Here is an 11,676-nt window from a genome sequence, read left to right as displayed (position 1 = left end):
ACCATATCTGTCCCAATTTTGGGGATAATAAAGTGTATTTTTTGTTTGAGATTCCCCTGCAAACACAAAACGGAAGACTATTTAGTTATGTAAAGTCGTTCAATTGAGTGAAATGGTCAAGAAAAATAACATTATGCTCAAGTAATTCAACCGCGTTACACTTTCCGGACTCCTGAGTGTGAGCTCAGGAACAGAGCACAATCAGTGGTTGCCATAGTTCCGCAAATATAAAGGCGAAAAAAAGTTAGTATTTTCTTACTTTCACAGTATATTATAGATATGTAGACATTTTTGTTAAACATTTAACTTCATTTACAGATATGTAAACGACTACCGGAAGTGAAAACTTTCAACTCTGAATTCCGCCCAATCAACGAGCGGCATTCACCTGGCTGGTGCAGCCCTCGCCTGTCTTTCGTTTGTAAAATGTTCACTTGAAATCGTTACATTTAAGTTATATATATATATATATATATATATATATAAATATATCCATATATGTTGGCAGTCGCTATCGTTTCCCAACCCAAAATTCCCTCAACGTTTCCAATGAGAAAGTAGCGAGAAAGCCTCTTGTTTCTTTGGCGAGTTCGACCTACGTGGGAGCTGGCCGGTATGCTTTTTAGCTAGCGTTAGCACAATTTTAGCGTTGTAAATAAGTACACGGTTGCGTTATTCGATACGTCATAGGTTTTGTCTGTTTTGTTGCTTTTGTCCACGTCATATGTTTTGTCTGTTTTGTTTCTTTTTTTGTCCTCGGGAACTTCACAACACATCACATTGGTGGTCAGCCAGGCGTGTACCGAAGTGAACACATCGCCCCGGTTGGGGAGTTGCGCCGCACGCTCAGTTGCATAATTTTCGCCTTGGGGGAAGGCAGTGTGTCAGCGGCCACCATCTCATCGCTCGCACGGTCCACACCGAACGGAAGGGCTACAAACGCGGCGGCCCACAGCTATGTGCCACTCCGCGCTGCATGCCCGCAACTTGCCTTTGACTCCACGTTACTGGATTTCCACCGTCTGATTACGGGATTTTGAGGGTGAGCGGTCTTTTAATCAACATTTGACACACCCAAAATATCTGACTTTACAACGATGATCATTTTTAAAATTACCACTGTTTCCTAGTCAAACCAGTTTGTTGTTGTCAAAAATGAGTGCGAGGAGAAGAGGTGGGAAGCCCAACAGAGGTGGATGGAAATTTAACAAGCCAGGAGGAGGAGGAGGAGGAGGAGGAGGAGGTAGAAAAGGAGGAAGCGGCGGCTGGGATGATGACGATGATGATTTCACCCTTGATTTTGGACCACGGCCATCCAGCAGGTATGATTATTATTTTTTTTTTAGTGTAAAGATTTCTTTATTCATACTCTGGATTTCCCCCCCCCAAGACCCACCAAAGCACGAGGTGGCGGCAGCCATACCAGCGGCAGTAGGAATGGCAATCCCGGATGGGGAGGTAGCGATCGAAACAGATGCAATAGACCCGAGTCTGTTCTCCCCAAATCCCTGGCGAAGAACAGAACCTACACCAAGGCAAGTGACAGCAGCAAACCAGAGGCGAGCAGCATGCCTATGCAGAAGATTTTAATGACTGACAAGAATCAAGAACTCCTCAAGGAGCTGCTGTGGGACCTGCGGACACGGGACTTCGACGAGCATGAAGAGTAAATCAGCTTTTTAACAAGCATGAGGAGCATTAAAACACTTAAAAATCCATGTATCTTACATCCTTAGTGAGACTGGTTTCGATGATTTACGAGAGGAGGAACACGATGAACTGGACCAGCGTGAGGAAGGCCAGTTTTGGAGCACCAACGACGAGCCGATGGAGAGAGCAGAGAGCCCGAGAGAGTACGAATCGGACAACGAACGTCCTCCAGCCGAACCTATCGTCTCCGTGTTTGCTATAGGCAAACTCTGCAGGTGAAAACACATCTACGGCGTTCCCCTGCTATACTGTGGTTCAACGACTATGCAGATTTTCTTGTGTGTAAGGTATCTACTTGCCTATTGCAGAAATATGGTACTAATACACCAAATTCGGACTTGCCTGTATACATTAAAACCTATAGAAATGATATCTTCAGAAATCTACAGTATAGTGGGGTGCGTTCCATGTTCCAGACCCACCTTCAATGAACTGGGGTTTTGTATGTCATGATATGATGTCCAGTAATTTTAACCTTTTAACCTTGCTGTTTGGTCTAGGTATGGCTTTGACCGGGAGCGCAGCAAGCAGGCACTGGAGTCCAGTGGAGGAGAATTTGGCGCGACGCTGGAGCAGCTCCTTCAGCAGGTTTACACCGAACGCTACGGAAAGGAAGCAGTTTCCAGTGCGGACTTCGCCGCCATGCCCGTGGATGAGTGTCTGAACCAGAGGCAGGAGGAAGCGCTGGCGCTGGCTGCCATTTACGGCGACCGCTTCCAGGAGCGCATTGCCAATTCAGTGTGGGTAATAACCTTGGATGGCCTGTTCCTTACAGACAACATTGGCAAAAACTACAGTGCGAATCAGAACGGTTTTAAGTCTTCTAAAAAAGTCTGCCAGTTTTACATGAAAGGAAGAGGCTGCAGGTATGGGAACAAATGCAAATTCAAGCACCAAGCTCCTGATAAAGGCTTATCAAAGCTACAGGGACCAGCCCAAGCTGAGATAAGCAGCTATTCTCCCCCGGAGTATGAACTGGAGATCCGTTTCCCGAAAGGAAACCGCTACCCATATCAAGCACCAGTTGTCGCCTTCAGCACCAACGCCGAGTCCGTCGGCGCCGCCGGGAGGCTCAGCGTGACTGAAAGGTTGTTTGGGGAGGCACTGACAGCCGCCCAAAACAATGAACCCGTGGTTTATACTCTGGTCAGCATATGCGAGGACGAGACCACCATGAAGGAGCTGCTGGACGTCGCACATCACAAATACAGCAAGCCGCAGCCCGTTGTGGTTCCTCCTGCCTCGGTTGCGCCGGCAAAGCGTAAAAGTGTGACGAACAACGCTTCGGAGGAAAACGTCTGTCCCAGCAGGAGGATCACGCCGCCAGTAGACCGTGAGGCCGCTTCTCCATTGATTAAATCAGCTCGACTTTCCAAAACTTCATTCACTGTCTGTTTCCTTTTCACTGTATGACGTAAGAAACAATCCAAATGATTTCTAATATAGAATTAAGGTCGGAATTGGCTTTACGAAAAGTATTTTCTTATGTGAATAGTGTGTAATAGTGTTTGAGTTGCACTTTGAACTGAACTACAGTCACCCCTCGCTATAGCATGGTGTTTTGCATTTTGTGGCTTCACTGAATCACAGATATGTATTTTTTGAATCATACATGGCGGATTATTTCTTCTACATGGACTGTTACTGCAGAGCAATAAGCGCGAGCCAGGAGGAAAGTGTGCGTCAAAGAATATCCAAAGTTTGGGATCATTACGCTAAAGTGCAGTTCCTTTTGCAAAGCACAACTGGCTTAAGTTACACAATTGCACATCTCCGGTAAAGTAAACATCATTAGCTAATTTAATATAGCCTACCATCGTGTGTTGGAGAACTCATTGTAATCCCTCCACCTGGAGGATAGATACAGCTCCTGGTGCACTTTCAATTGCTTTATTTAAGCAAGCTGAAAAAAATACACGCAAGCACATAATCACACACGACATGCCGTTTGCGACAAGTGGCGCAGAGTCGCTCAACACGCTGAGGGGTTAACACCCAGCCAACTCGAGTCATTCACAGTCATACAGTACTGTACAATTTGAGGATGGTGGCCCCAAGAGGACAAAAATAATATTTGTGCTTCACAGGCATATACTGTACTGTAGAATTGGTAATATGCATAAAGATGTAAACTGTATATAAATAATGAAATAAATTTATGGTCGCTACTTCGCTGATATCGTCTGTCACGTGTTAAATGAGGAATTGGTGTACTCAAATACCTTTAATTGCATGTATGGACATAACCACAGTGGAGCTGCATTAGTGGTGCCTGTGTCCAAATTCCACCATGTCTTTTGTTTTTGTGGGAAAGGGACTGGAGGGGCAGAGGGGCGGGAAGACGACGACGAGGTCTCCGCCGTCCCCATCGAAAACGTCAGCTCCGTCAACCTGAGGAAGAAGGTGGCCAATAATCTCAACTCGCTCCAAGAGAATGGCAAGCTGTGCAGAGAATTTCACAGGAAACAGGTGCAGGCATGAGTAAAAAAAGATAAAATAAATAAAGTCCAACTGCGTTGCCGTTTGAATGACTCAATGTGTTACGCCGCAGTCCTCCAAGCGCTTCAGGTCAATGCTGGAGCAGAGGACGAAGCTGCCGGCTTGGAACGAAAGAGACAACATTCTGGATCTGTTGGAGGGGTGTCAAGTGTTGGTTGTCAGCGGCATGACGGGGTGAGCCAATCAAAAGGATCCGCTTCATCTTGTGATACTTCTTGCATTCATTTAGAACTGATTTATTCATTTCTTTTTCAGTTATTGAATAATTGGTGATTTATTTTTGTATTTTTTTGGGTACATAATAAAACGTGAATACAAATTTTACACTAACATTCTTTTATTCATTTCCGAGGGGCCAAATTAATTAAGATTTATCTTCTCTGAAGGTGCGGTAAGACAACTCAGATCCCCCAGTTCATTCTGGATGCTTCCTTGAGCGGTCCGGCGGATAAGGTGGCCAACATCGTCTGCACTCAGCCACGCCGCATCTCCGCCATCTCAGTGGCCCAGCGGGTGGCGCAGGAGCGGGCCGAGAGTCTTGGCAACTCCGTGGGCTACCAGATCCGCCTGGAGAGTGTCCGGGTGCGCGCACCCAGACTTGTTTGCATCATATTTAAAAGCCAGAAAGGGTTAAAAAAAAAAAAAAAAAAAAAGTAACCTGTTCTATTTAGCAAATACCTTGTGTTTCTTTCCACTGCTTTCAGTCGTCTGCCACCAGGCTGCTTTACTGCACCACAGGAGTGTTGCTGAGAAGGCTGCAGGGCGACGTGGACCTTCAATGCGTTACCCACGTCGTTGTGGATGAGGTGCATGAGCGCACAGAGGAGAGGTTCGCTATCCAAGTAGTTCTCTCTTGGAATTGTCTTTAAAACAGGGTTTCATTTAAGGCTGGGTGACGTGTCCTTCAAATAAAAAAAAACAACATATATTTTATATATATATATATATATATATATATATATATATATATCCCACAAATGTCTGATTTTAGTACGCCTCCCCCCCCCCCCCCCCACACACACACACACTTATAGAAAAAGGAAATGGCAATGGTGTACAAAATAAGTTAATTTAAACTTTCCAAAAATATTTTTACTTATGGCATTGTTGTGATTCCTGCTCTGTGCAGTGACTTCCTCCTGTTGGTCCTCAAAGACCTGATTCTTCAGAGACCTGACTTGAAAATTATCCTCATGAGCGCCACACTCAATGCCAACCTCTTCTCTGAATATTTCTACAGCTGTCCAACTGTACACATACCTGGTAAGAAAGCTACCATTTTCTTTTTTTTGTGTGATATCCTCTCAGCGAATATATATCAATGTAAATCTGTCCAGGTTGCACTTTCCCTGTCACCCAGTTTTTCCTTGAGGACGTCATCTCTTTAACCCGGTAAGTGCTTCGTCATAGTTGAAATTTGAAGCCTTGCAACAGTCTCCATTGGTGTTGTCAGGTATGTGATGGAGGACGGGAGCCCTTACATGCGCTCAACGAGACCGAACCCTTCTGTGAGTGGGCAGGGAGGAAGAAGAAAGCCAAAGGACATGGTGGACACCTTGGGGGATGACATGTGGAACTTCATGTCTTTCACTAAAAAGGACTTTGTCAAAGACTCTGTGCCCGACCAACAACTCAGCCTGCAGGAACTCACGGTTAGATTCAAAGGTGAAGTGAGGACCAGCGTCATTGATTTTGCAACAACAACATGGCCAAATTAACTGTTTTGCTGCCCATGCAGATTGTAAAGCGTCTGTGCTGAAGACCATTGCTGCAATGGACCTGGACAAGATCAACATGGACCTGATTGAAGGTCTGCTAGAGTGGATTGTGGATGGAAATCACAGTTACCCCCGAGGCAAGAATCACTTAATTTTACTGTACATGCAGTTAGGCGACAATCATCCACTACACATTCACAAATTAACTTTTTTTTTTTTTTTTTTTTTTTTTAAATAAACCTATGCTGAGTTATTTGCTGGAAAACTCTCCCTATTTCTATTTTTCTGTGCTCCTCTGTCCCTCTAATGTTAAACTTTGATGGGGCTTGTGTGCTCCAGGTGCAGTGCTGGTGTTTCTTCCAGGCCTCGCTGAGATCAAGATGCTCTACGAGCAGTTGCAGTCAAACAGGAAGTTCAACAACAGGTGCAACAACGGGTCGAGGTCCCTTTGAACATGAATATAGGAATCGCCTGCTATCCTGTGGTTCACCTATTTTGGTCCCACTATACATTAGCTTTTTCTGTTGAGCATGAAGTACAAATACATTTACAATGTGTTTAAAAAGTATATTTCAATACATACCATTGTGATATACAGCATGTGGGAGGCTTGAACTATAAAACAAAAATTGTTTTGGTTTTTGTTCAGTGATTATTCTGATTCTTTTTATGCTTGCCGTTTATTTTTCTTCAAACACGTTTACGCTGTATTTGAATAAGTTTCAATGTGATTCCAATGTGTAGGAGGATTATTTTTAAGACTAAACCTAGAAAACAAATGTTTTTATTTCCATCCGAAGATGACATGCAAAGTATTTTCTGTACATTTAATGCTCGCAATTTTTTCTGTTTGTTACATTGCGCTTGTGTTTAAAAGATCTTTAAATGTGTTCAAGCGTATGGGAGGGGTATTTTTCAGGCTTACACTATTTTAAATACATTTTTATATGGCCGTTACAGTGCAGATTTTCACCCCTTGTTGAACGGGGATCGCTTTTTTTTCTTTCTTCTTTTTCTTCATGTGTTCTTTACTTGAGACGGGTATCATGTCTCAATGAATTGTGGTGATTAATCTGAGCCATGTGTGTGACCAACGTCAGATGTGTGGTGTACCCGCTCCACTCCACTCTGTCCAATGAGGAGCAGCAGGCCGTCTTCAGTCGCCCCCGTGAGGGCGTCGCAAAGATCATCATCTCCACCAACATCGCCGAGACCTCGGTCACCATCGACGATGTGGTGTACGTCATCGACTGCGGGAAGATGAAGGAGAAAAGGTGACTTTCCAACACCCGAGACCTGTGATGGTCTGTGTTGTAAGTGTGCCCGGTGCCCTTTTCAGGTACGACGCAACCAAAAGCATGGAGAGCCTGGAGGATACGTGGGTGTCACGGGCCAACGCGCTTCAGAGAAGGGGCAGGGCAGGCCGCGTGGCCTCAGGGGTCTGTTTCCACCTCTTCACCAGCCACTGCTTCCGGCACCAGCTGGCGGAGCAACAGCTTCCTGAGATCCAGAGAGTTCCTCTGGAGCAGCTTTGCCTCCGGTAGATCCATCTGTTTCACTCTCTGTGCGCCAAAAATACATAGCAAAAACTCAAATTTAACCAAGATTAAATATGTCAAATCAAGGCAAAATATAGTCTTTGACTGCCAATATATTTCCAAGCATGTGAATGTACAATTGTACCATAATTCTATAAGTAATCAAGTTTTTGAGGCTGGTAATGTTGACTTGTTTTCGGCAATCTTGCCAAGTTTCTTGTTTTATTGTTAGATAATTTTTCTTAAGTAATCTTTTCCTTGTTTGTCATTGGTTTTAACAAAGTTTTTGACGCTTCTGACAGCATCAAGATCCTGGACGTGTTCGCAGAGCAAACGCTGGAGTCCGTCTTCTGTCGCCTCATCGAGCCGCCGGCCACGGGCAGCTTGGACGCGGCCAAGCAGCGCCTGCAGGACCTGGGCGCCCTGACGTCCGAGGAGAAGCTCACCCCGCTGGGCTACCACCTGGCCTGCCTACCCGTCGACGTCCGCGTCGGCAAGCTCATGCTGTATGGCGCCATCTTCCGCTGTCTGGACCCAGCACTCACCATCGCTGCCAGCCTCGCGTTCAAATCACCTTTTGTAAGAACTGTTGAGAAACCAATGTATGAGGGTTCACTGTATTTTATTACATTACTAAATTGTATGTGATGCCTTGGTGTCTGTTATCAAGGTGTCACCATGGCACAAACGTGATGAGGCCAACGACAAGAAAATGGCCTTTGCGCTCGCCAACAGTGACCATCTGGCCCTGCTCCAGGCATACAAGGTAACAATCTACAGACAAGAAACAGTGTTGATTCACATTTGAGCCTCATCATAAATATGCTGGTGTCTTGTCTTTTTTTTTTTAGGGTTGGTGTGACGCTGAAAAGGCAGCCGACTTGTCCGGCCCCCATTATTGCCGGCAGAACTTCCTGTCTGTGCGAGTCCTGCAGGAAATCGCTTGCCTCAAGCGGCAGTTTGCCGAGCTGCTGTCCGACATCGGTTTCATCAAAGAAGGGCTGAGGTCCAGAGTGATTGAGCGGCTTGGCTCCAAAGGCTCTGACGGGCTTCTAGAGGCTACTGGGCCAGAGGTACCACATCTATCAACCTGTATATGACCACTGTTTTTATGCCTCGCCTTAAGTTGGAAAAAAAAAAAAGATAACAAAATTAACACTTCTGCTCTGTTTTAGGCAAACCTGAATGCAGATAACATCCATCTAATGTCTGCCATGCTGTGTGCTGCCCTCTATCCTAATGTGGTGCAGGTACATGCTTGTTTCCAAATCCGAGATACGCATTGAATGTATCAGTGGGTGAAGGGCTACATTTCATGTTTAAAATGGACAGATTGGTGAGATCATTTGTAGATAATAAGGTAAGAATGTTTTATTTACAATAGTCCATTTTAATAATACACTATATATTTTAATTTGTAATTAATGAGAGACACATGTAAAATTAATAAATACATTTTAACTAAGGAATTTGCAGAAGAAAAATGGCTCAATTAATGCAACAATGCTCAATTATTGCGGGACCCTTGATAATTTAAATGCTTGGTGGCCAGAATTAGAGAACAAAGTGGGGCATATGTGTGTGCAATAAACCCCCTCCCCCATTCATGGATGAATTATTATTTTTTTTATATGATTGTATCCCTCTCACATGCTTTAAACACGCTTAAATTTGGTAACGCACACTTTTTTAAACAGTGTAAATCGATATGAACACAAAATAATTGCATGAAATGTATAGAATATACTCTACATATTGTTTATAGATGTGTGATAATAACAGGCAGGGCAGACCGATGAACCGTAATATAGTGGTCAAACACTGTACTGCATACTTTTCCCGACGCTGATTTAATGTGTTCTTCCTCCATTAAATTGAATAACGCTTTGAGTCGCACCAGCAAACAGACAAACTGCAATCAAACTACTGACATGGTCGTAACACTTGCCATGCTGTGTTTGATCTCCAGGTCCAACCCAGCGAGGGGGTTTGTAAGGTGAGCGTCAAAGGAGTGGTCAAGATGCTCCCCAAGGCCAACGAGCTGCGCTTCCTGACCAAGAGCGACGGCTGCGTCCACGTTCACCCCTCGTCCGTCAATTACAACGTGAGTGGGACGATGAAATGAACAAAGCTCAGCCTCGTACGCACCGACTCGAGTCGACTTGTGTCACCTCTGTGCTAAAGGTACGTAAATACCCCAGCCCCTACCTGGTGTACCTGGAGAAGGTGAAAACCTCCCGGGTTTTCATCCGGGACTGCAGCATGGTGTCCGTGTACGCTTTGGTGCTCTTTGGAGGCGGGGAGGTCAACGTGGAGATCCACAAGGGCAAGTTTGTCATATCCCTCGACGATGGATGGATTCGGTTCGCTGCCGATTCTCACCAGGTCAGCACAAATAAGGGGTGAATTTATTCCTCACCAGTAACGCTTTTAATTTATTTAATATTAGATGGTGTGTTTTAGCCAGAGGTGGCAAGGAGTACTCAAACTCTATATTTAATTTGAAGTACGGATACTTGTCAAAAAATAGAAGTTGTGAAACAACTAATGAACTTAAAGGTCCCATGCAATCAAAATCCAATTTTTGTGCCTGGTTTATGCATAACACAGGAGAGCAATTCAGTCAGAGCAAAGCTAATTTACATGCCACATTTTAATGAGGAATTTGGCCGTCTCAACTGGCAGGTGTAAAAAGACCAAGTAAAATAGCTTGAAAAGAACCTTCTGGGCATTTCCAACCCATATTATCGTGCAAACCCAATAAAAACACATCAAAGATGATCAAAAAATTTTTTTTTCCCAAATCTGATGGCATGGGACCTTGAAGTAAAAGTTAAACAAAATTGTCTGAAATGTACTTACGTGGTGGCACAACCGGGGGGAAAAAAATCCTTTGAACAAAAAATAGTAATTTAAATTGTGCTCCTACTGAGAAGAAAAAAATGTTACATCACATGCTGTTGAAAAGCTAGCAAAAACTCTTATACTTGCAAAAGTGAACTGAGTAACATAAAATTGCTAAATTAGTTAATAATAATTGAAAAAATACACTTGTACTGCATGGGAGGAAACAGTACAGATATCTGTTGTCAAATGTAGGGAGTAAATGTCAAATGTCATCAGAAAAATATATACAGTTCTAAAAAAAAAACAAAGTTAATGATGTATTTGTACTTGATACAGGTGGCTGAACTGGTGAAGGAGCTGCGCTGGGAGCTGGACCGCTTGCTGGAGGACAAAATCCGGAACCCTAGCATGGACCTGTGCAGCTGCCCCCGCGGCTCCCGCATCATCCGCATGATCGTCAACCTCGTGTCCACTCAGTAGCTCTGCCACTGTTTCACTCTCCTAAGTGCTTCGTTTTCCCACATCTTTCTGACTCCTATAGGTTATGATCCCATGCTTGTCTTTTTCCTCACGCACGTTGTTGAAGTAGCCATCAATGGATTCATGGGTAGGAAAGAAAAAATATGCACTCGAGCACAATGTGTTTGCTTTTTGTGCGTCGCTGCTTACCAACAAAAGCCTCGTGTCCTGACAGCATTTTAATTAATTTTTTTTGGGCTATAGGGACTGCGTGTTGACTGAAATTCACACGGCATTGCATTATTTAAGAACACTTACACCGCAAATCTTCGTCGCCATGCTGCCACATTACATTATATCATGGACTGTGTGTGTGTCTACCAATTGTTTTGCACCAACTTCTCGGGATCCATATTGGAAGCGTTGTACCGAAAGTGACTCTGTACTGACAATAATGTTTTTGACAGGGAGCTCCAGTTGTGTCTCCATGCTTTTCACACATTTAACGTGATCTGAATGTATTTGCACGTTTACGAAGTCACGCCAAGTGCTCTTTGAATGTGGGGAGTTGCCAAATAATTTGTCTTAAAACATTAAAAAGTTGGCTTTTATTTGCATCTTCACTTCATTGTGATATTTTGGCGCCGGGTCTTTCACAAGCTTGTGGGTTAGGCCAACCTTTTCTTTGCATGGCTCTGTGCTGTTGCCCCGACAACGGGACCAAAACAAACAAGGAGCCAGTCGAAACCTTTCTTTTGGCTTTTCAACCGCCGTAAAGACCCGTTAAGCTGTTTTTGTTCTGCTTTTTAGAGACAGCAAGAACATGTTTTTGTAAAGATATATATATTTTTAAGATCGGTAAACTGAATTATTTGAATAATTAACCAGATGGGCTGATTGTGTAC

The 11,676-nt window shown here is 44.0% G+C and overlaps 1 protein-coding gene across 2 annotated transcripts; it reads left to right on the top strand.

The window, feature by feature from the left end:
- Positions 1-361: 361 nt before the first annotated feature.
- dhx57 (DEAH (Asp-Glu-Ala-Asp/His) box polypeptide 57) lies at positions 362-11,382 on the top strand. Of its 2 annotated transcripts, none has more exons than XM_061667886.1 (24): positions 362-613; positions 796-1,042; positions 1,131-1,322; positions 1,391-1,666; positions 1,737-1,925; positions 2,211-3,043; positions 4,025-4,179; positions 4,262-4,383; positions 4,596-4,791; positions 4,914-5,038; positions 5,339-5,472; positions 5,547-5,601; positions 5,663-5,874; positions 5,948-6,064; positions 6,267-6,351; positions 7,028-7,201; positions 7,267-7,467; positions 7,768-8,044; positions 8,136-8,231; positions 8,317-8,538; positions 8,641-8,715; positions 9,435-9,569; positions 9,650-9,850; positions 10,649-11,382. In XM_061667886.1, the coding sequence occupies exons 3-24, from the start codon at positions 1,156-1,158 to the stop codon at positions 10,790-10,792; spliced, it is 4,191 nt and encodes a 1,396-aa protein (XP_061523870.1). In that variant the 5' UTR covers positions 362-613; positions 796-1,042; positions 1,131-1,155; the 3' UTR covers positions 10,793-11,382. The 2 variants fall into 2 exon arrangements, with proteins under 2 accessions (XP_061523870.1, XP_061523869.1); XM_061667885.1 differs by having other exon boundaries at positions 792-1,042.
- The last annotated feature ends 294 nt before the right edge of the window (positions 11,383-11,676 follow it).

This window comes from Phycodurus eques, chromosome 22 (assembly GCF_024500275.1).
Source record: "Phycodurus eques isolate BA_2022a chromosome 22, UOR_Pequ_1.1, whole genome shotgun sequence".
Lineage (NCBI taxonomy): Eukaryota > Metazoa > Chordata > Actinopteri > Syngnathiformes > Syngnathidae > Phycodurus > Phycodurus eques.
Note: the sequence above shows the minus strand (reverse complement) of the source record. Positions and strands in the feature narration are given on the sequence as shown.